The 24,365-nt window shown below is 42.2% G+C and overlaps 3 protein-coding genes across 5 annotated transcripts in view; 1 reads left to right on the plus strand and 2 right to left on the minus strand.

The window, feature by feature from the left end:
* Positions 1 to 192: 192 nt before the first annotated feature.
* LOC108101692 lies at positions 193 to 19,108 on the minus strand. The gene is given in 8 exon segments (XM_017206123.2): positions 193 to 1,536; positions 5,991 to 6,345; positions 9,208 to 9,381; positions 13,300 to 14,402; positions 14,405 to 15,563; positions 15,929 to 16,275; positions 17,164 to 17,455; positions 18,798 to 19,108. Coding segments are annotated over 7 exon segments (3,858 nt in total). The 5' UTR covers positions 17,447 to 17,455; positions 18,798 to 19,108; the 3' UTR covers positions 193 to 1,099.
* Positions 19,109 to 19,366: 258 nt separating this feature from the next.
* Positions 19,367 to 22,678, plus strand: LOC108095527 (COMM domain-containing protein 10). 2 transcript variants are annotated; one of them, XM_017196650.2, is made up of 2 exons: positions 19,367 to 19,633; positions 19,692 to 22,678. In XM_017196650.2, the coding sequence occupies exon 2, from the start codon at positions 19,771 to 19,773 to the stop codon at positions 20,380 to 20,382; it is 612 nt and encodes a 203-aa protein (XP_017052139.1). In that variant the 5' UTR covers positions 19,367 to 19,633; positions 19,692 to 19,770; the 3' UTR covers positions 20,383 to 22,678. The 2 variants fall into 2 exon arrangements, with proteins under 2 accessions (XP_017052139.1, XP_017052138.1); XM_017196649.2 differs by having other exon boundaries at positions 19,368 to 19,629.
* The window catches only part of LOC108095526 (tyrosine-protein phosphatase 10D), a 52,406-nt gene continuing 49,079 nt past the window's right edge, over positions 21,039 to 24,365 (minus strand). For both annotated transcript variants that reach the window (XM_017196648.2, XM_017196647.2), the window contains one exon: positions 21,039 to 23,133. In XM_017196648.2, coding sequence (XP_017052137.1) covers positions 23,102 to 23,133 — 32 coding nt within the window. In that variant the 3' untranslated portion in view covers positions 21,039 to 23,101. The remainder of the gene's footprint in view (positions 23,134 to 24,365) is intronic.

The following is a 24,365-nucleotide window of genomic DNA, read 5'->3' on the forward strand; positions in this document are numbered from 1 at the left end:
ACTAAAAAATACAACTTTGTCGCGTTTTAGCGAGGACACGAACCATTTAGTGAAGACGCGGTGGAGTGACATAGCACGGGCATCTTCCCAAACCAGGGCTGCAGTACTAAGCAACTACAATGTAGTCTTTGCAGTTAAAAGTTAAAATTTGAAATTTGGAGCAATATATTACTAAATAAAACTACTACAAAATTTTCAAAATCAATACTCAGCAAAAAGTTTTTTTTACGTTTCTATCTTTTTATACAAATCATTAAAATGCTTTAGTACTTCTTTTAATTTAAACATTGATGTCAACTTTTTCTGATGCTTATAAAGCCATACTTTAAATAAGAATTTAATGTTGATGTATATTAATATTTATTTACGGAATACAATTGTACAAAATATTTAATAAGCGCTAATGTATATAATAATTATGAGGCAATGTTACATTTTCTTTTGCTTTCTTCCGAAAGGGGTTTTGAAATGCGGAAGAAGTGGAAGGGTCGCGAAAAGGGATGATGGGGATCGTTAAGTTAATACTCCAACGGACTTAACCGCTCGCTTCGTAGATTAAGAAGATCTAAGTTACCTTCGGATGCAAACGGAAATACGTTGATTTGTTGTTGTTGTATATATACTATCAAAATGCCGTAAATGGAATACACAATACAAATACAATTAAAGCAGCAAAGTTGTTCATTCAGTGCCGTAGATACATTACAATAATATAATTATTAATTTATCGAAAAAAAAAAACCATATATATATATATATATAGAAAACAGACACACACGCTTTCTGTAGTACACATACACATTGGATCTCTAGGCCTACAAACTTACAAATAATATCTATTTATATACGTATCTTAATGGATTTCTTGCCATACTTGGTTTACGTTGCCTTGTTATTTAACTTTTTTTCGTTACGTGTTTCTTTTTTTTTTTTTTTGTGTCTAACCGAAATTGATATTTCACCTAAGCGCACGCTTTTCAATTAAGGGAATGGTAACGGGTAACGGTTAACGGTTAACGGGTGCTATGATGGGAGTTTGGAAACCGGTAGATAAAGAGCTCCTCGCGCTCTGTATTTTGGCTGGCAGGAGGACTTAGACTCAGTACAACAGATCGGTCTTCTGTGTGCCCTCGCTGTACACAACTCCGCCGCCCGGCGTCGCCGTCAGATGGTAATCATCATCGTCCACGGCCGAGCCCATTTTGGAGGAGGCACCTGCTCCTGTTGCTGCTCCAGTTCCAGCTCCAGATCCAGATCCGGATCCGGATCCCGCTGCCGCCGACGATGCCGTCGCATCCGTGGTTGCCAAGTCTTCGTCCTTGATCAGTCCCTCGCCGATGCCGACGATGCTGCCATTGCCGTTGAACATCAATCGGCCGCCGGCCGGACTGCCCCCGTTGCTGCTGGGGCTGTGGGTCCCGTTGCTGCTCCCGCTGCTGCTGCTCTCGGGCAGGGCGTACCGGGTGACGCCCAGCTGGAAGAGGTTGTCCATCGGCGAGCCCTTCATGGGCGTGTAGAAACCCAGAGCGGTGGAGCCTGCAAGCATGCGGATATACCAATTAGCTGACTGTTTACTCGGGAGTGATTCTCAGTGAATCCTCAGGAGGATCGGGGGTTAGTACAGTAGTAAAATAAAGGTGGCACCGAGTTGGGGAATAAAATATATATATATCAAGGTGAGGGGGTGGTTGTGGTGGTGGGGGTGTGGTTGTTGCGGATGAAGGGGGAGAACTTTCCAAGCAAATGAAAATAACGAAACATGAGCCGGAGATGGAAAATGGAGATGATCGGTGAGCGATGGAAGTTGAAGGTTGCTGATGACTAGGATGTGCCAAGTGATTTTATCTTTTTTTTTTTTTTTTTTTTTTTTTTTTTTGGTTGTGTGTGTGTACTCTAAACTGGGTTAGTTACCTTAATAGTAATATGAATTGGCGATTAGTTTTGATTGCCCAGCGGAGCAGACAGAGCAAGTGCACTGGGTTAGAGGTGTGGCATTTCTGTTTCTGTTTTCGCACTTGAATCGGTTATTGATTGGGTGGTTATGTTTATTTCATATTTGCTTGATAGTTTGAGTAGTTCTTAATGCGGATCGGGTTCAGCGGCTGCAGTTAATCGGTTCGGTTATTCAGTTTTCGGTTCGGTTCGGTTTAGTTTGGGTTTAGGTTTATTTGCCTTTGCTTGTTTTATCATAGATATTTTTTGGTTTTCGGTATACAATAGATATTATTTCAACGCTTTGCTTATGTATTCTGTTACATTTAAATAATATCTGCAAAAAGAAATTAGTATGAACAAAAAATAGAAATAGAAGTGGAAGAAACGCAAACAAAACAAAGCGACATCGGTGGTGTGTGTGTTCAACAAAAGGCTGTTTGAAATGAAACCATTTTTTTTCTTCTTTTTTTTTTTGTGGGGGTGAGGGGGAAATAGCGGGGGAGCGGGGAAGAGGGGGCCGCAAGCGTAACTAGCTACAGTTTCGAATCGCAAATTGCAATTCAATACATGCCCCACAACTGCATACCAAACTGAGCCAAACAAAGCACAACGAAACATACACAGGCACATGGCACATAACCAACTAACGCCATCACACAAATACGAACGCAACTCAAATGAAAATAGTCACTAACTAACTAAGTTCTACGATTCGCTTCGGCTCGGTTTACACCGGCACTCTTCCGAATTAGCCACTAACTAAGGTTCTATGCTTCGATTGCGATTGCTCACACTCGTGTTGGTTGAAATTCGAGAATTGCTTTTTGTTTTTCGACTTGAGGTTCATTTCGATTTTAGTTACCCCTAGGAAAAACCTCTTAATACTTTAGTTGTTTTTAAGAAACCTTTATGATGCTTAGCATTAATTATTTCAAGCATAAGTTGTCTACAAACTAGCATACTTATATGTCTGAAGATATCAGCTTTTACAGATGGACGGAAATGCACTTTTGGAACCCTGATGCTTTACATGCATTTCACGAGTGACATTAGCGAGGGAGATAATTTATCACAAAGTTGTAATAAAAACAAATACGTTTTTATAGAACACTATTATAGGGCCTTTTAGGCAGAAGGTTCTGGACATAACAAGTACAGGTAGCAGATAGAAGGGCATCGATTTCTCAACCAATTCTTCTCAGGGGAACATCTTTTCTGCTGCAGGAAAGTGGGAAGACCAGCTCATTCCTTCATAGGTTTCATCCTTGGAGCATTCAGCTTGGATCCATTAGCCTCTTGGTTCGCATATTCCAGGGGATCGCAGTCAGAGCTCCGCATGAACGGCTCCAGTGCATCAGGAAGCATCGCGGCATCTATTAATCGATTAATCGTGTGTTTCGAGTGTCCGCCTGCCCCAGTGTTTTTATATAATTTTTGTTTTTTGTTTTTTTGTGTGTTGTGATTCGTGTGTTCGGGTTTGGTGTTTTGTTTTGTGTTCCTGGCTTCCGCGTTTAGTTATTTGGTTTGGTTTTGGTTTTGGAGTGAGTCGGGGTTACACTTTACAGTTTAGCGGCCATCAAACCAATATACATTATTATTTTTTTGCTTTTTTTTGGGAGCGGATCGGGGTCACCAAGAGGTAGAGGTAGTCCAGGGAATGATGGGTGTTCTTTAGCCTAGTTGTAAAACAAATAGTAAAGCTTTGGCAATGCCTACGTTTCGCTGGCGATTTCGATTCGGAGTTGAAGCTGGATAGCTGGATATCTGGATAGCTGGATATCTGGTTTTCTGGTGATCTGGATTTCTGGTGCTCTGGTGTTCTGGTGCTCTGGATATTTTGGAGACTAGTGCTTTATAGTTTGCATTCTGTTTAGTATCTTCGATCAGGGATCATCAGACATAGTAGAGCGTGGTGCCCGGGATGCGTGCCTGTAGCAGAGTCGAACTGGCATTGGACAAAGCCAGCGACGACGGCAGACTTGGCCGACGACGTCGCTGCTGGATATCCGAGGCTGTAACTACGGCTGCACCATCGCCAGTGCTCCAATTGCGTTGGCTTTCGATGGCTTCATATTTACTCTGATGCTGCTGATGATTACGATGGTTATGGTGATCCTTCGGCTGCTGACTCCTCGGATTGCCCAGCGAGAAGGAGGCCGCCTTGCGGGGTCTGCCCAACGCTGGCTGGGCTTTGGGTGCATCGTTCTGCAGGAAGCAGGCGTACTGCGGCTTCAGCAGCACCGACGGCCTGGCCCTACGCACAGCTGGCTGCGGTTTCGCCAGGGTCTGGAGCTGCGGGCGCTTGGCGATTGTGGGTGGCTCGTTGGTTGATCGGCCAGCGGTTTCCCTTTCCACTTCCTTTGGCTCTGCCATCGATGTTGCTGCTGTTGTTGTTGCTACTGCTGATGTTGCTACTGCTGATGTTGCTGTTGCGGATTTGATTGCTGCAGGTGGTTCTGGCTGCTGAAGCGGCTGAAGCTGCTGCTGTGGCGACTGTGGCAAGATAATACCCCTCCCTAAACTTGGGTAATCTGCAAATATGCATTAGGCGAAATTGAAAGCCTTTCAGCCAGAAAAACAACCGAAGCACGTTTTGTTTGCTATTTGGAACTCGGTTTTTGTTTTTTTTTTGTTTGGTGGGTTTTTAGAATTAGCTTTCTTTAGGGGTTTCTTTTTTTGGCTTTTCAGTTCGAGAGCTGTGTCCATAGCATATATAAGTTTATATAGATGAGCAGGGGCAGGGGTTTTGGTTTGGTTTGGTTTTGTGGGGAACAGGGGCTGCTAGCTGAGGGCTGCACCACCCACCTGATGCGCCTCGTCAGCCGGCGAAGACGAGCGGCCAGGACCAAACGGAACTTCGGCCAGCAGCCGTTGTTTTCAGTGCCCGAGGTCCTGGCGCCGCTCATTGCACATTTGGGAACTGAGACGGTAACGGAAGTTGAGGCGGAGACTGAAGCGGAGACTGGAGCGGAGACTGAAGTGGAGACTGGAGCGGAGACTGAAGTGGAGACTGAAGTGGAGACTGGAGCGGAGACTGAAGCGGACTCGGACGAAACTGACACGAAGGCCACAGGGTGTTCTGTGTGATCTCTTTCGGCATCTGGAAAGTGCAGAAACCTTTCTTGTTATTTAACCGAGTTCAGTTGGGGATTTTAGGGGACATTTTCTTAGGGTTCTTTGATCTCCGGCTTTTGAAGGGGATATTTCCTACTACATTTTGGTTTAACAGTTCTACATTCCTAAGAATATTTGATTCGTTTTTGGATGTTTGTTTTTTAAAATCGATTTTTAATGCCTTACTGACATTCTTGATCTGCTAAAAGATATGTAAGCGAGTTTTACAATAAATATTTTACTAAAATTCGATTTGCACTGTTTTTCTAAGTACTTTACATTATTTAAAGGGGAGATTTCGATTATTTAATGGAATTAAAAGATTCCTCTTTTGTTGATATTAATTTTTTTTAAACATATTCCTATGTTTGCCAGACCCTGATCCCTGTTTCTGTTTAACCCCGTTAAATATTCCTTTGCATTTGGGTGTCTGATGTGTGGCTTAGTGTTTTTCATTATTTATTATTTATTTGCGCCCCCAAGGCAAACGAAAGTATTGAACTCAACGGAACAAAAACAATAAAAAAAAGTACAAAGAGATCGCGATGAGTGGATGGATGGATGAGTGGATGAGTGGGTGTATAATGATGGCAAACAGAACTCAAGAACACAGCTGGTAAATCAAGATTAAGGACAAGGCGAGTGGCACAGACAGAGACGGGAGATAGTTGGGGGGTATGCGCAGGCAACAAGGCAGACAGAGATAGAGATAGATAGAAAGAGAGAGTGGCAGCGAGACAGAGTGACAGAGATAGACAGAGGTGTGAGAGAGACAAAGACAAAAAGCCATTCCATCAATCGCTGCTGCATGCCACATACAACGTACAACATACAACACGACATTCAAAAAACAAGAGGCACGTGAAAATTACGCACGCTTGGATGGATTTTTGTGTGTGCGTGTGTGTGTGTGTGTGTGTGGAAGCGACGATATTACTTACCCAACGGTAAATTCCCCAGCATCGTACCGCCCCCCGCGGGCCCCGCCCTGTGTCCAATGCCCAGCCCATGTCCATGTCCAACTCCATGTCCATGTCCCGCCGTCGATGTGGGCAACTCGATGATCTCGTCAACGGTGACGTGGTGGTGCTGCTCCTGCAGCCCCAACTGGCGCATCTGCTCCAGCTCCAACTGCTGCTGGTGCTGCAGCAGGTGCATCTGCTCCGCCAGCAGCAGCTGGTGGTGCTTGCTCACATGCCCGAAGGGATCCGCGTACGGCGGATCCTCGATGCTCATCGACGCCTCGGAGGGGTATTCAAACGTCGACGTCAGCGTGTCGTTGAACTGCACGCGGAACTGTGGGAAGATCGAGCGAAATCTGATCAGTAATTGCCTTCTAGAGTTACTCCTACTGCGAAAGGTGCAACATCTGTGTCAGCTCAAAAAAAAAAAAAGATGAAAAAAATAGTATCTCAAAAGGTGGGGAACAAAGCAAGCTCACTTCCTATAAACAAGTTAATTAGCGGGTAAACTTACTACTTCGTTTATAAACAACTAAAGAACTTCCTGCCTCTTGAAGGTATTTAGTGTCTTCATTTCAGAAATTTTAGTTTTAAATAAATAACATATACATATATTATACCCTTTAAGGAAATCAATAAACCTATTGCATAAATAAGTACAATGAAATTTGCTAGACGTATTAAATGTTTAACAATTTAATTTGGTTATTTATAGATTTACTTTCAAGTTAAATTTTCAATAAGAGTTTACATTTTATAGATTACCACGTTTTCGCACGATCATAAAGTAAATTATTACATAAATAAGTTCGCCTAATTGAAATCGTGCCCTTAATTAGCTTTCCTTTCACCACGAAAAACATTTGCTATACTGGCTAATGAGAATATTTTAATAATAATAAACAATTAGGGCTCTACAACTCATTTCTTTTGTAACAATTTTAAAAATGCCTGCCTTGTTAAGATAATAATTTTAGTCATTTAGAGTTAAACACTTTAACAAGAAAGGAAGCTAGCTTCGGCAAGCCGAAGCTTATATACCCTTGCAGTCATCAAATATGTCGAACAAAACGCATAAAGGCTAGACAACATCGAAGCTAAGACGATTTTTCTATTCATTTTCCATATTTTTGACTATAGATCATATGGGAGCTATACGATATAGTTGTCCGATTTTGATCAAATTTAACTCGTAATTCAAGAGTCGTAAAAACACTCTATATTCCAAAAATCATACTTGTCTGATGAAAAACAACGATGTTATCAATTTATTTCCATTAATTCTATATATAATTTTCGATCCCTCCTATGGCAGCTATATGATAGAGTTATCCGATTTTGATCAAATTTAATCCGAAATTCAATAACAGTTAGAAAACGCCATCTTGAAGAATTCAAGTCGATCTGATGAAAAACAATAGAGTGAGAATTTTTTATTTCATTCTCTTGTATTGGAGCTATCCGATATAGTCGGCCGATCCGGCCCGTTCCGACTTATATACTGCGTGCAACAACTACACAACTTTTGGGAAAGTTTCAGCACGATAGCTTTAAAACTGAGAGACTAGTTTGCGCGGAAACGGACAGACGGGCAGACGTACATACATATTTCGATTCTGCTCGTGATGCTGATCAAGAATATATATACTTTATGGGGTCTGAGGTGTCTCCTTCACTGCGTTGCAAACTTCTGACTGAAATTATAATACCCTTTTGCTCTGCAAGGGTATAATAAAAGTGAGTGAGTGATCATAAATTCTCTAAAAATATAAATAAATTCTACACCTTACAAAAATCATGCCACTTGACAAGTTTACATTTTTTTAGGCAACACTATATTTAGTACAGCTAAAATATATGACTTGCTGACATTGGTGATAACAAAACTGATACCATATCAAATATTCACTTCTAACCTGGCGCCATTCGAAGTAAATGATAACTATTTGGATATCTGGATATCAACTATTAAATGGGATTGTGGACAAACTTTAAAGTCAAGGAAAGCGATAAATTAGCGACCGTTTCGAGATACATGTTACGATTTTTGCTTTTATTTTGTTTAGTTTATAATTTACATAACCACCTAAAGATTTACATTTAGCGGTTCGACATAGCCATCAAATATATGGCCAAAACTAAATAGTTTCTCTGCCAGCCATAAATTTTCAAGGTTAGACGAAAGCGTTTGATCGTTTGATCATTGTTAACAAAAACATATATTGTTATGTTTATATATAAACATTTAAATCATTGATGAATGAAGAAGATGTTGTTATGGCTGCGATTTAAATGCAAAATGCATTTCGCTGTATTGGATGGATAGTTTTGACCAGCTTTCAGTTGGCAATCGAGGAGGTGTTTATCCGTTTATCCGTGACTTTTGGGTAATTGCGAATAAATTGCGCTGAAAGCAACTCCCAATGGGAGGCACTTACTCATCCCGATGCCTTATCGATGGCGTATCAATGAGTCAACTGGCGATGACTGCGAAAACCGGGCTCCTTATCGGTGGAGAACAAACCCCAAACAGACCCAACCGACGCCATTCGATGCGATTCGATGTGATTCGTTGCGATTCGATGGAATTGATTTGGCAACTCGAATGCGGCTGGCTGCTGAGGCCGAAAGACAATAGTAATGGTAATGGTGTGGTTGGTTCCCATATCAGTCACACTGATGGAACGCACCCGAATAAAGGAATAAATAAATAAATTAGCGCCTGGCGCAAACAAAAGCGGGCTAAACAAATCCCGGAATAAGACGAGCCTAATGCTCATTGATTAATAGGCCCTCTGGACAACACGGCGATACGACACGGTCGATAAACGTTTAAATGTTATATAAGTCGAGCATAAAAATACCACCTTACATTATTTCCCCCTTATCGAGGCTCCCCCATTCGAGTGGTCAAACAATTCGGCCCGCCACTCAAATTCACACTTCCCCCTTTTTATTTGTATTTTTTTCTGTTGTCCCAAAAGCTGGCAAATAATCTTATCTTATCCTTTTTACACATACCAACTGGAATTGGAATTGGAAAAAGAACCAATGCTATCTTTCGGTGGCAAAATAACAAAACGATGCACCTGACTCACTGGCTAGCTCCACTTTACAACTTTTTAAATGGGGATCACAGGAATAGGGATTCCTTGGGGGGATCCATTAGGGAATGGATCGATATAACCAAACATACCGTGGACTCTTTGGGTTTCTGGCGTATGCTGGACTTGCCGTCGATCACAATGTTGGCATTCTCGAACTCCACATCGCACGGCGATGGCGGGCACATGGAGTACTCATCGTAGTCCGTGTCCGTCGACGTCTCCACGGAGAGATCGCCCAGCAGCACGAAGCCAGGCTCATTTGGCTAAAAGGAGAGAGGGAAAGCATGGTGATTAGTGTGTGATCATGGACTTAAAGAAGGTACATACATATTTACAATGGTATAAATAGAAATAACATGTGCTTTGGTCTTCAGTAAGAACTTTAGGAATTTCCCAATATAAACAGAATGCAAATGGTTTAAGCTTTTGCTTCGAAAAACATATGTGTTATAAAACAAGCAATAATAATTTAGGTTCATTTCAAATTCTATTAGGTGCCTAAATTAACGAACAAATAGCATCAAATTTATTTTATTATATGCTTGAATTTGCAGCATTCATTCTATTATGCTTGTAATAAAAAGTTAAAACAAATACAATTTCAAGTTTTAATGTTTGTTTACATTCTCTTCTTATTAGGTCTTTAAATAAATTGGTACATTTTATTGTACAATTAAAATGGTCTCAACAGATTGTTATTCTTTGTAAAGAAGTTATTGATTGTATATTATACCACCTAATAAAAATATTTATTATCTTCACCGAAACTGTTTTGTTTGCCTTAGAATAAAACTCGGGTAAATGTGCTCACTTCAAAGGCACTTTGAAAATGTGTTAATTTGTGGAATGTCTTTGAAGCCATTTAAGATGTTGAGATGAACCGACAAGATACTATCATTAAGTAAGTGACATGCACGCCTTTATTTAAGTTAACTCAACAACCTACAGAGGTCGAGGGAACCCTGTGTTGTTTCATTCTTTTCGGTGATGTATAACCCGTTTGTATTTTTGGGATATTAATGGCTGTCTCCCGATAATTTTAAAGGAGGATCTCATCCCCAGGCAAACCCGCCTACCGAAAATCTGTCGAGTTTTCAGGTCACATGTGTTCGAAAAAGTGAAATTCATGGAAACTCATTCTTAATCAGCGTTATGTTATGGGTCATCTGTGACTCACTACAGGGGTTCCGATGTCCAATGTCCAAGAGGTTTCCAAGTCCAAGTCCACGTCCCGGTTCCAATTTCAGCTCCCAGTCCCGTTCCATATTGTATCCCTACCCCTCACTCCTCCCTTCTCCCTCTCCCTCTTCCCTTCTCATTTTTTTTGGCCCATTTTTGTGGCACAAATCGACCCCCAGCCATATACCATATGCTGTATGCCATATATACCCATGCCGCAGATAATAAAGTTCAAAGCGAGATAAAAAAGACAAGGCAACAGCAACAGCAACAGCAAAAGCAAAAGCAACAAGAACAGCAAAAGGCAAAAGCAAAAGCAAACACAGTAAGTAGAAGTGAGCCTCAAAAAAGAATTGACAAAATTGAGTTCAGAGAGAGAGGGAGCGAGAGAGAGAGGAGAATATCTGGCAGCAGAGAGTGGAGAACGGCACAAAGCACAAACAAAACGGGTTTATGGCCAACAGAAGACGGCAAGAGGAAAACTCTAACCGAACCGAAAGCTACAAAATCTCAAGCCAAGGGAGAGCTATGGGGTATGATCGAATAACTCAGTGCTGTTACTTTTCCAAACTATTATTGTTTAAATAAAGTATTAAAACTCATTTAACGAAATGAATGAATCTGTATAAATAAGTACTTAAACAGACGTAGTAATCCGAAAAAAAAATAATTTAGAATTGTTTATAATATAACTAAAGGTGGTTTCATATTTGAAAGCTTAGAAATTGATAAATATATACTTTTAAAAATGTTACAATCTTTAAACAATAATTTGCTTTAAGTTTGCAACTAATTTAAAACTTCGTTGGTTATTCATCCAGTTATTAATAAAAATTTCAATAAAATCATCACAGTAACAATACAAATTGTACGAAAACTATCGCTTTTCCCCTTTATAACATTTAATATCTATAATATCTGGTATAACAATTATATTACTTTTCCAGTATAGAACAAAATTGCGACACCTGACATTTAAGCCAACTAAAAACCTTCAAAGAGAGCCAGAAAATGCTGTATTTGCAGCAGAAAATAAAGGGAATTCGAAGACTGCTGAAGGAGAAGAAACAGCTGTGAGGAGCAGAGCAAATGGCATCTCGCATCCATCCGATCGTGGTGTCCCATGCAATGCCATAAAAACCGGCATCCCAAGGAACGAGGAACGATCGGCTGGCTGCTCCCCAAGTTCCCCAATAAAGTTCCCCACAGACAGACAATATCTCATGTGCACTGTGTACACATATCGCCATGGACTCGGACTTTTGCTGGCAGCAGGAAGCGCAGAAATATCTTCTCATGTCCACATGCACATGCCTCAAAACTGGTTTCCCACTCTTCCGATCTTCTCGAAAAGTGCAGCCAAAGAAGAAGAATCCAAAACGAAGAACGAAGAAGGGACCGAAGACCGAAGAAGACAGAAGACTGCCAGCCAAGAAAAGATGAGACTTGCATCTGGCTGGGAACAAAGCAGACTTTGGGAACGAATATGCAGATATATTGTGTGTGCATATATGTATATTATATATAGAGTTATGTATATATGCATATGGATATATAGATAGGAGGGGCATCTGCTCTTGTCGCACACGATTCGGGGCTATCGATCGGAGAGCTATTCAAGGCGAATTTTAATTGACTCGGAGCAGAAGATCACAACGAACTATTCCCAGCTGTGATGCAAGCTTCGATCTCTATTGGGAGGCAGATACCCCTCTCCATTCCCGATTCCCCTTCGCTTCTGAAAGGCAGGAAAGCAGCCAGGGGCAGTAGCATTCGATCATCGAAGATCCCTAATTGATCGCCGCTCTGAGCCATGTTAATTAACTCCTCTGGCTGTGCAGCAGAAGCAGCAGTGTAATCTCTGCGAGATACTTATTTATCAGCACTATGATTTTGCTGCCGCCAGATAATAAATGGGTGCTGGCTTCGGTCGGACCGCACACAATTGTCAGGGGAATCGAGAACCTGTGATTCTGGTAATTTGAATTCTAACTACAGAAATTACAGGGCAGATTTAGTTGGTGTGAATTCGCAAACCCGAATAATATGCCCGATTGCAATTGTTTATGCGACAAGCTATGCAATTAAATAATAAAAAGTGATCTGGCAATTATCTATTATTGATCACAGGTCTTTAAAACGGTGTTGACTTAATCGGGCCACATTTCTCAGCACTTGTAAATTTTGAGGCCGTTAAGCTGCTAGAAACTTAGGTTTTCTGCTAGAGATTTTTAATATTACATATATCATTGATTTCTATGTATCTTATAAGGATTCTTTACTCCAATTTACCAATTATGATGAATATCCCTCCTTCCTCTTCTGATATTTGAAAGGGGATTTTGAAAAGGCAACTCCTAATCAGTGATTACTAACAGTTTCGCGAGTTAGTTTGCATTTTGCAACCCTTATCAGGTATAAAACAGTTTAAGATGGCTATAAAAAAAACAATTAGTCACTCAAAATGCAAAATTGACGTTGCTAAACGACGCTTTCAAACAAATATGACTAATTTGCGGACTGGGGAAAACATACGTTTTCCCTCAGAAGAAAGAAAGAGTATCCAAGCTGCGCTTTGTCACTCATTCGCCCAATTCTCTCCGCCGTTCTCCGCAGTTTCCTCAGTTCCGTTCTCGCCCTGTCTTGTTGAACTTTCGAAATGCGCATGATCGCTGTTCTCTGTTCTCTGTGTGCTTTGTTTCATATTTGTTTATACGGCATGGCTGCCGTATGACACAAAAAAATAATAAAAAAAAACAAAAACAACAACAAAAAAAGTACGCGAGAAAGAAACGGAAAATAAACCATAACAACAAAGATATTGGGGACGGCTGGCGAAGAAACCAAATTACTATCGGGCGAAAATAATAATTCGTGGGGTAATTGTTAAGCATGAATAATCCGCCGATAAGACGGCCGCAATGTGACTCTTCCGGGAAAGATTGCAGTTCCCCCAAAGGGCTAAAAAGGAATAAGAGGTCCCTCCTCCGTTCTATACTCACTTTTGGCAACTCCCGCTTGCGCCTGTAGATCACAACGTCGCTTTCGATGTAGTCGGGCACCTCCTTGGTGCTCTTGGAGAAGTTGAACACCATCGAGGTGTTCTCCGCGGAATGATGGCTCGAGCTGGCTCCCGACCCTCCGCCACTAGCTCCTCCTCCTCCGCCGCCGATGCCGCTGCCTCCTCCTCCTCCTCCACCGGCAGCCTGATTGTTCTGGTTCCTCAGCTTGCGCAGCGTCCATCGCGGCGAGGCACTGGCCTCCGTTTCGCTGCTGGCCATCGCCTCCTTGGTGTTTATCACGGTGTCGAGACTAGTGGTGGGCGAGGATCCCGATCCCGAGCCCGCTCCCGTTCCAGATCCACCGGCTTCGCTAGCCGTCGACTTCTTCATCTCATTGATGCGATTCTTCTCGATCTCGCGACTCGTTAGCGGTGTACTGCCAGCTCCCTGGTTATTGAATAGCGGCCGGATCACTCCGATCTGTTTGGCCACCGCTGGTCCTCCGGATTCTCCTGTGCTGCTGTTGCTATTATTGTTGTTCGTTGTTGTTGTTGTGGATGTCAGCTTGCGTACGCCAGTGGCACTTCCGCTGGCTACATGCACGTTCTCCGTCGAGGCAGCGAATGATCGTTGGGCGCCTCCCGCTGCCGATTCCGTTGGGGGCTTAGGCTTATCGCCTGCCGCCGCTGCCGCGCCCATTTTATCGCGTTGCTCATTGTCGCTGTTGTCGCCGCCGCCGCCGTCGTCGTTGTCGTCGTCATCGTTGTTGTTGTGGCTCTCGTCATCGCCTTCGCCATCGCCATCGCCATCACCCTCATCGCGATCGCGATCGTTTCGCTCAGTCTCGCTTGGCGCCTCGCTCTGCGGTGTAGCCTCCGTGTCCCGAAGCTCCCGTTCCCTTTCGGGTGTCTCCGGCTCCTGCAGCTCCATGCGTCGCATCATCACACTCAACGCCGTCATGGGCGAATCGTTCTGGCGGGGTATTATGTCCGGATGCGCATGATGCGAGCCCCTCAGCGGCGTGGATGAGGCGAAGCCGGTTGTTGGCTTTTGATCCTTGATGATCGACTTGTAGTTGGCCACCTTGCTGGCCACACCGCCCCTCCGTTTGAACGATGGGCGGCACGGGGACGTCGATTGGCGCTCGCCTCGAACATCTTAAGGGTCTGCTTGACCAGATCCGGTGGCGGTCGTTCGGTGTCATCGATAATGGAGGTCAGTCGCTTCGGTGGCGCCGCATCCGTGCCGCTGTGCAGCCGCTCGCGGGCATTGTGGATCTTGTCCTCGATGGTGACGCAGGTGGGCGAGGTGACAGGTGAGGCGGCCACGGCGGCGGCCTTGGAAGCGGGTTGCTGTTGCTGTGGTGTGGCTGGTATAGCTGCTGTTGCTGCAGCGGCAGTGGTGATTCTCTGACTGTTCCATGGCGACTTCTCGCAGAGCAGCGCCTCCACGGAGCGGGCGCGCTTCATCACCTCGTTGCCGCGCTTGAAGTGACGCGATCGGTTGCCCGCTCCATTGGCAATGCCACCTGGTTGGCCAGCCTCATCCGTGGACAGGGGCTGATTACCCACGGCTGAGCCTCCATTGGCACCCAAACTCACGGGACGCTGGTACTGCTGCGCCTGTTGCTGCTGACTTGGCCTGGCTGTCGTAGGTTTGGCACCCAAAATGGGCGGCGGTGTGGACTTGGCACGCACCTGGTTGGCCACCTGCTCCTCCACTTCCACCTCGTCGTCGTCGCGATCTAGCAGAGTGTTCAGGCTGGTGGAACGCTGCAGACGCTGCTTGCTGCTCTGCTGGCGGGATTCGCGGAGCGCTAGGCTCAGGTAACGGCAACGCAGCTTGGAGACAATGCCGGGTCCATAGCTCAGGTCCTCGCCGGTGTCCACCGGTAGGTCTGGAATCGGATTCGGTGCATCCACATCGCCAGTGGCCACCGAAACGCCGCGATGTCGGTGCTGGCCATTTTGTTTGGTTGTCTTCTTCATCTCTTGCATGGCGACCATTGTCGGTTTTACCGTTACCTTCGTGGGCGACAGTTGCTGCTGCTGCTGGTGCTTCTGTTGTTGCTGCTGCTGCTGCTGGATGATGAACTTGTTGCTCTGCAATTTGTCGGAAATACTCTTGGTCTTGCAGCTCTTGTTGCTATCGATATTGGTCGTCGTCTCTTTTGCTGAAGAAGGCTCGCCCTCAGCAACGCTCTGTCCCGGTTTGCATTTCGTTTTCAAATAAATTTGGTTTAGTTTGGTTTGGGTTTTGATTTGCTGAGAGACTGGCACAATTGGAGCAGCGTCGTCGTCAGCATGGTAGAATAGCTAAAGGGTTGTCTCGTCGCGTTCGTCAGTCCCTTACAGTCACTACAATGAATGCGAATGAAAGAGTGTTTTGCAGTAAGTGCGAAAGAAATGGCAATAAAGTGTGTTGTTTAACCCTTATACGGTGCATTGGGTTTAAAACGCCCTGAAACTGAAACCAAACGATTTCAGACTTTATCATTTGCTAGAGGTGCTTAAGCTAGACAGCGGTTGCTCCACCGGTTTTAACTCGATGGTTATTCTCTCAGCGAGAGATTCACCTAAACGTTAACGGACTGAACCCGAACGATTTCATATACTTATTCCACCATGGCTGCTGCTCCAATTGTGCCAGTCTGAACTCCACCACACCGTCTACTCACCACAGCCGGCGGCTCGTACTCGCTCTCCCTCTCTCTATCGCCGCTCTCGCTCAGAATCTCTGTCTCTCTCTCCTGACTTCTTGTGTTGAGTAAACTCGATCGCTGCTTTGGTATTGGTGTTACTGTTACGGTTGTTGTTGCTGCCGCTTCGGGCGAGAGGGAGACGGCAGTAACAGAGTGATGACCTCCGGTGGAATTGATATTGGAAATAGAAGATTTCTCAGACTTTTCCTCAGAAGTGTTCACATTTCTCTTTTGACTAGTGCTACTACAGTTGATTGTCGCCGGTTCCATGGAATCTGTTTGGGTGAGAACAAAACACAAGCATTTTAAAGACAATGCAATAAATCATAACTTGTTTTTCTCCTTTCCCCGCTGTTTCACCTGACAACTCTGGTCGCTATCGATTGCATACTATCGATAAGAGCGGCGGGCAATTTGAAAGTTTGCCAATAATTGGAAATGTAACTGTCTGGCGAAACAAATTAAAAACACTTGTTACCATTACTCATGGGTTATTAAATGCCAGCTGGGCAAATACAGATTGCATAAGTCACAACCAGTCTTTCAATATTTTTAATTACAAAGTGATATCAAAGCTTTTTAAATATAAACCAATGGTTTTATCTGCAATTATTTATAACTATTACAATTAGTTACAACATGTACAATTTTTAAAACATGTATGTATAGTTTTAGGCACCCTTATTGGTTATCCACAAATTTTAAGAATTTAAGGAATTTTTGGATAAAAATAAAAAACAAAGAATATGCCAAATTTACTTTTAAATATAAATTAACGTATTTATGTACCCAAAAATATAATTGTTAAAGACTTTTATGCACTTGCATCTGATAACAATGTTATTGTTATTGGGCCTTCCGTCTCACAAATAAAAGCATTTTAAGTACCAAAGGGGCTCTCGAAACTGATAAGACTGCGATATTGAATATTGCCTATACAACTCAGATAACATTATCAAGTGTTCCTACAAAAATTTGTATTTACGTGGTGGAACTTCTAATCATTTCGTGAACGGGTGTGTTTTTTTTTTTTTTGTAAGGAATACAATACACGAACGGTATGGGGGGAGTGCAAATGCTTATCGAGAAAAAGTCGTCTTGAAAATAGCTATGATTTTCCTATTAAGTGAAAGTATTCCAGTTTGTGCGACCACACCACTCACCTGCAATTGCACCTGAAGCGGCGTTGGCTTCCGATGAAGTGGCAGTGGATGCCAAAGCCCCACAACTGCCATCGGTGGGCGAGGCGATGGTGGCCGCCTGGGTGCGGGCCACGTTTGTCTTGCGGCGCTGGATGAGGTCCTTCTTCCACTGCGGCATGTCCGGCAGGAATCCGGAAGTGGGCGACATCTCAGCTGCAGCTCCAGATCCAGATCCAGCTGGTCCAGATCCTCCGGCTGCCACATCCGTGTGTAAATGCAACGAGGGACGCTTCTGTGACTCCATAATCCCCGTCTGCAAATGGCATTATTCGGGGCATTAGTGCATGTCAGTCGTATCCGTATCGGTTAGGTTAATGTATATCCCCTAGTTAGTAGTATCCCCACGTTATCCAAGCTCTACATCTCGACCCAAAGACCAAGTCTGGCGGACTGACTGCTTTAAACCTGGTGCCGATTGCAAATGCCCGATGCCCAAGCTCCTCTACAAAGCAAAGAGGCGGGCATTGCCGACCCAAAAGAGTGCCCAACCATGGAAACCATAGTTTTGGAAACTATAAAGAATTCTAAATAAACTGGAAGGTACCTTAATTAAAAAATAAGTATTCTAACACAAAATCAACCTGAGAAGCTTACTGTTTGCGCTTTGTCAATAACAGGTGAAAATATGATAGAGAAAAGTTTAAACCAAATTCGATATGATATATGCCTGCAAGTAATAGAAACAAATAATAGCGTCAGCTGTTTTTGTGATTGAAGGGGAACTTCCGACTCCATTCCATTCTTAGAAACTTTAAAATTATCACTTTTAAATATTATTAGAAAAAAAACTGCACCAAAGTGGTAAACTTATGTGGATGTTAGGTGATCTAAAATTCGTCGTGACGATGGCATTTAGAGTTTTATTTTTCTTAATTGGATTAACTGCTGTTTTTACAACCCGACAGCAAAACAAAACGTAAAACAAAGGTAAGAAGCAAAGAAACCCCAATATTTTTCCAGCATAAATATGCTAAACTGCCATAATGAGCGGAAAATGCGATAAAACCGAAACTGAGACAGAAGAAAAGCGGGCGAACCAAACGATTCTTTCTTATTGTTTCGCTGAAATTGATTGCATGGCTAGATTAAAATTGTTGTTGGAATTGGAATTTTTCTTTTTTGTTTTTGCATATACCGCGATAAAAATTATTATTTTTAATTTTCCATATCACGAGTGTGTCTCCGTGTGTGTGTGTATGCATTGTGAGTGTATGCAGGGGTGGGTAAAAAGGGGGAGAGCGATAAAAAGGGGCTGCAAAATGCAGACGAAGCATAAAATAAACAACCGACGACGCGCTATCGATTTTTACGGCAAGCTGGAAGAACTCTCTGATACACACAGAAATGCAGAATTACAGGAGGCTAAAAAAAAAAATTGCCAAGAATTGCCAATAAACGGCGACAAGGAAACTCAAAAAGAACGATGAAAAAGATAATAAAATGAGCCGGGTTTTGTTTATTTACACAGCAGGCACACCAACACGAATGCGAACGCACGTCCATATATGTATAAACACACTGTTCCGTTAGTTTTTGGTCTTTTTGTTTTTTTCCCGTTTTTTGTTGAAGCCCTTCATTTATTTTGTTATTCTTACTTTTTAAACGCAGCTTAGATGCTGGTTTTACAAGCGGTGGTTGGTTTCGTTTTCAGTTTTCCGATTTTTCCGTTTATCAGTGGGTTTTTCTGCCTTTTTCCCCGCTTTTGCCACTTTTTTGTGTTCTCAGCACGTCGAGTCTGTCGCTCTCCTCGCTCCGCGCACTTTCCAAACTTTCCCGACTGCAACTGCACTCGAACTCGGGGCGTGGGTGCACTCGCTGCGCCTCAAAAGTGCATCTTTTGCAGCCGAATCAGCGGAAAAATCTGCATTAAGTTAAGCCGCGTTTCCAATACACAAATACTGTCTATCGATTGTGCGCGCTATCGAGCGGAACATCGATAGAAGCCATCCGCGTTGCCAGACTGGAGGACTTTTCGCCAGATCTAGCTATTTAAAAGCTATGTTCATATACATTCTGCTTTATATTTTTAAACATATTTTTTTAGATTGGACGTACAATTAATATTTATTAATTAATTATTACTATTATTTACCATATCTTTACTGTAATTTCGAAAGAAACTCACAGCAATTATTGTACTACCGTTATTATTGTTTGGTAGCAATATCTTAATGGCAACGCTGCAACCGATAGATTTTTGTGTTTTTATTCCTCCAAATAAACAAAGTCTGCAATTGTTTATTATTTCTAATAGCAAATAAATACGATAGCGCGATAACAATTAAATAAATAAGTACACAAAGAGTTTTAATGATATATTACATACTTTTGAATAAGAGACTGGGCCAACAAAACCCTAAGTAAATTGTAAATAGTTGAAGACAGCTGTCTTGTCATGAGCATTAACTGGATAAAGATTACCGAAAGGTAGGTAATACACTGGTTATTCTCTATCAAACTCTTGTTATTTGAGTTTTTCACCAATTCAGAGCTCGCGAGGGCATCAAGATCATCAATGCCCTTCCCTACGAGACCTTCACCACGGTTTTGTGGTACACCCACCGGCAGATGAGTCCCAGTGGGGCGTCCGGATCATCGACGACGCCCACCAGTACGGTGGGCACCAGTGTGACGACCACCGGACGGGCGGACAGCAGTGCCGAGGAGAATCCCACCAGCAGCAGCGAACCGGAGTACTCCCTGGAGGAATTGGAGCGACTGGTGGGCGTGCCACGTTCGGATTTCCTGCTTCTCATCAAGACCTTCTCCTACATCCTGCGACGCATCTCCACATTCATTATCAAGCCAAGTTTGCTGCAGCGTGAACTGCGCGAGAAACTTCAGCTGGAGGATGAGGCCAAGATCGATGCCATTTTACGGTTATGGGTCCGGGAAACGACTCCTATTATGAACAATTTGGCCAGCAAGCGTTACGAATCGAATGTCATCGAAGATGTGGCCTGGAAGCTCAACGTGGAGGTCTCCTCACACTGTCAGCAACGGGAAAAGACGCCACTGGCCGTGCTCCAAATGAAAACGGGCGTGGGCGAGGATATTAACATTGAGATGACGCATCCGGAACTCCTGGAACTATACAATCAATTCGAAAACATCCAAGGCGAGCTCGACGCCATGCTGGCCATGAAGGCTCCAGATGCTCCAGTTCCTGGCAAACAGTAGTGGACCACTATCGCCACCCATTTAGTGCCAACATAGTTGTTAGTCTACACAATCCCTGTGCAAAAAGATGGACCTAAAAGTATGCAATACTTACACGATCGTAGCCAAATGTTAAACACGATTTAATGCGAATAGGGAAGTTTTTCCCTAAATCTAGTTAAATTTTTGACCGTAGCCAAATGTTTAAAAGTTGGTCAGCAAACATTTAATAGTTTATGTTTAAAATTGTATTTTCTTGCTTTAAAATGTATGGTTTTTAATGTTTGACTATAGTAATTGTCTTTCTAAAGAGATCTCCAAGATCTCTTGTATAAAACGTTAACTTAGTACCAATAAACACTTTAAAAAATTGCTAAATTAGATAATAAAGATTATAAAAAACTAGAAAGATGTAGCTTAAATCGTTTAAAAATATAAGTTGAAGATGTATGAACGAATCTTTAATATTATATTTCGACTTTTGTATGTTAATTTGCCAAGTTTTTATATCCTTGCAAAGGGTATTATAATTCTGTTGAACAGGCGAACATAGAGCTTTAGTAGGGTGCTAGTCTTTGTGCTTCTTACTTGTTTCCAGAAGTACTTTTTACTTGTTTTTACTTACCTTCTGAAGAACTGAAAAATCTCCAATGAAATAAATTTGAAAAAAAGCACTCTCACATTTTACAGTACACTTTAATGGATCTCTGCTTGCGCTTTACTCGTCTGCTCCACCTCGGATCATAATTCTACTGATAAACATTACAAATTATTACAATGATATATATTTTATATATGTCTATATTGTATATGCATATGTTATTCGTCGGCCTTAGTACGTGTATAATGGAGTCGTGGATTATGTATGCATTATACAGACTTTCTAGTTTCATCTTCTCTAGCTTTTGCATATATATGTTTGGATTGGGGGACCTTCCGGGTTAGTTTATATTCAAATTAGGGGCTTCGTTGTATTTTCACTAATCTAGAAGCAAAACAATTTCTATTGCACTCTTTCACAGTTCGGTTAATCATTTCAACTAAGTTTGGACAAAATACAAATGTATGCAAATTATTTGGACTACAATTTTCATTTAAAGTTTATTGCTATTGTTACAGTTAGTTGTTGTTGTGTGTAGGTGTGTTTTTGTTTTCATATTTATTTTTATTTTTGCTTTGGCACCGGCTCGGTTAATTAGCCCTTAACTTTGTTGTTAGTTAGTCTACAGTTTGCGTGGGATTCTGTTATTCTTATTGGTTTTCGTGTAAATGATTATCGCCTTACGAAATGCGTTGGTCATTTGTTCCTGTTGTTTTATTTGTGCTGTCTGTTTACCATCTGAGCTTCCATATTCACTTTCTTTCCGGAATTCACTTTGCTTCAAAGATTTATAAATAAATTTAAATAAATAAGAATATAAGGTAAGTAACACTTTTTACTTATACAATTTTTGAAAGCATTTAGTTGCGTCTATATTTTAAATAATTAATTTATGAAAGAAGTTCAAGTTGGGAAACGTAAAAACGTTTTAAATAAAATTACAAAACGCTAAGTTACATAAATATTTACAAAAATCTATCATGCTTTTTTATTTAAAAGTTCATAACTTAAACTTTTAGTCTGGAAATTTGTTAAATGCGTTTTTCCCTCCAAAAGTAAGTGAAAATGGAAACACAACTGCTTTCTCTTTGTGTGTGTGTTATTGTGGTGTTATAGTGGTGTTATAGTGGTGTTATAACATCGGTGTTTAGCATTCCTTCTTCTTGATTGGATTGACTTCCAGCGCCCGCTGTTTTGGATCTTTATAATCGCTAAGTGTGAGCGCCAAATTCAAATGAGGAGAATGCAAAGAATCATTGATTTTTTTTTAAATAAAACTTGATGTAATTAAACAAAATTAATGTAGCACATAGATACACAGTTTACGCTTTGTAAAAATTAAAAAAAAAAAAAATAAACAAACACAGAAACAGAACAGAAAAGAATACGTCAAATTAAAAAATTTTTACACTACATCTTCGACGGTTGCAGCTAAATGTTTTAACATTTGTTTAAAACTATGTAACTCAATTATTGCATTGTGTTTGTGTGAGTGTATGAGTGTGTGCGATTTATAGTTAGTTCTCGTTTAGGTCTAATATTAGGTATATGTTTATCAAGTATTTATATATATAATAATATAAAAAAGTAAACATTTAGCGCTTTTAGTTTGCTACAAAAATTTGCTCGTCTCGCTCACATACTCGTCCATATTTCAACTAACATTAGGTGTACAAAAAAATTGGAAGATATATAGTTTATATCAAATTGTGGCTAGCGTAAAAATACAATCAGTATTCCAGTATTCAGTGTCGGCCGATTTCAGGCGACAATTTGTTTCGGTTACAATCGCCGATCCCTCGTTCTATCTTAGATATATATAAAATGTATAAATTGATGCGTGTGTGTTCGTTCTGTTTGGCGAGATTGCTGCATTCCCATTCGATAGATCGGTGTAGAGTATATATATCCAGTAGTATCCAGTGTAGTACACATACACATATATCCATATATAATATCAAGCGTTGATCCTCCGCCCTCTCCTCTCCTCTCCTCTGACGGCGTCCCTTAAGTAAATAATAATAATGTAGTTGCCACACGATGGTTGGGTTGGGTTCCATTCGGTTGAGTTGAGTTGCTTTCGGACTGGTTGGTTGGGCTCACTTCGGGATGGGGACATTGGCTTACATTGCAATGGGCCTACATGCCCGACTCGGCGATGCCCTCGTCATCTGGAAAAGACATTCGCAAAGGAAGGATTAGAGTTTGGAAATTGAGTTTCTAAAAAGCTTGGCTCATGCAAGGGTTAGGAAATAACAACATGGGTAGCAAAAACAAATAATATATACAGAAAATCATGCAAGTAAACTCAAAAAGGCAAGTACAGTAAACATTCAAGAGATGTGAGCACAGTGCGTTTCATGATGGTAAGGCGACTTTGGTTTCTCGGTTTGTAATTAATTCCATTTCAATATAACTATAAAATATATTCAGTGAACTAATGAAATAAGATAAATATAAATAATATTCTAATTAATAATTTTATCATTTGGTAAGTGATATAATTTTCTTTTTTTTCTTTTCTTTTTTTTCTTTGAAGGTTTAAGAAACTTTGGCTTTCCATTTAAGGTGTAAATTGAAAATAGCTTTTGATAACTAAGTTAACCATGAAACGCACTGTACACCACACCCCGGGGATTTGTTTGTCGAAAGTGTCTACAAACCCATGAACGGATTGGCATAGATGATGCCGCCGCCAGCTTCGGAACCAACACCATTGCCCAAAACACCACCACCATTAACAGCGATTCCAGCGCCGCATCCTCCTCCTCCTCCTCCTCCGCCTACTCCTCCTCCACCGTTGATTCCTCCTCCTCCTCCTCCTCCTGCTCCCCCGCTGACCACCAGACCAGTGACTCCTCCACCGGATAATCTGGTGGCTTTGCAGAGCTTCGTGGTGGCATAATCGCCATCGCCGACCAAAGTGGCAATGTCATCGTCATCGCCATTCCTCGTATTGCAACTGCTGCCGAGGAGTTGATCGTAGCAACTGACATCCGTGCTGATCACATCCACCTCGATGTCGTCGTCGTCCTTCTCCAAACTATTTCGATTGCTGCCGCCCAAGGAGGAGTGCAAGGCATGGGAATCCTCGTAGCTGCCGCCTCCACTGTCATCGTTGGCATTGTTCGACTTGGTGTCGATGTGCGTCTCGAATTCGTCGTGCATGTACAGCTCCTCCACGTCGTCCTCCTCCTCCTCCTCCTCCTCCTCATCATCATCATCCTCGTCCTCTTCGAGCTCCTCCTCCTCGAGATCCTCCTGGGGCACCAGTTCACCCTCCTCGCCCACCTCCACACCGATTTCCACCTCCAAAAGCGAACGACGCCGCGTGAAGACCTCATCCTCTGGATGATTAACAATCGGTTGATGATGATTCGGTGGCAGGATCATCACATCCTCC

The sequence above is a fragment of the Drosophila ficusphila genome, unplaced genomic scaffold, assembly GCF_018152265.1.
Source record: "Drosophila ficusphila isolate 14025-0441.05 unplaced genomic scaffold, ASM1815226v1 contig_198, whole genome shotgun sequence".
NCBI lineage: Eukaryota > Metazoa > Arthropoda > Insecta > Diptera > Drosophilidae > Drosophila > Drosophila ficusphila.

Excerpts from the sequence above, each read along its gene's own strand:
- LOC108095527 (XM_017196649.2), top strand. The coding sequence starts at position 19,598 with ATGAGCATTAACTGGATAAAGATTACCGAAAG. Across the intron at positions 19,630-19,691 it reads TGGATAAAGATTACCGAAAG|AGCTCGCGAGGGCATCAAGA; the intron begins GTAGGTAATACA and ends TCACCAATTCAG.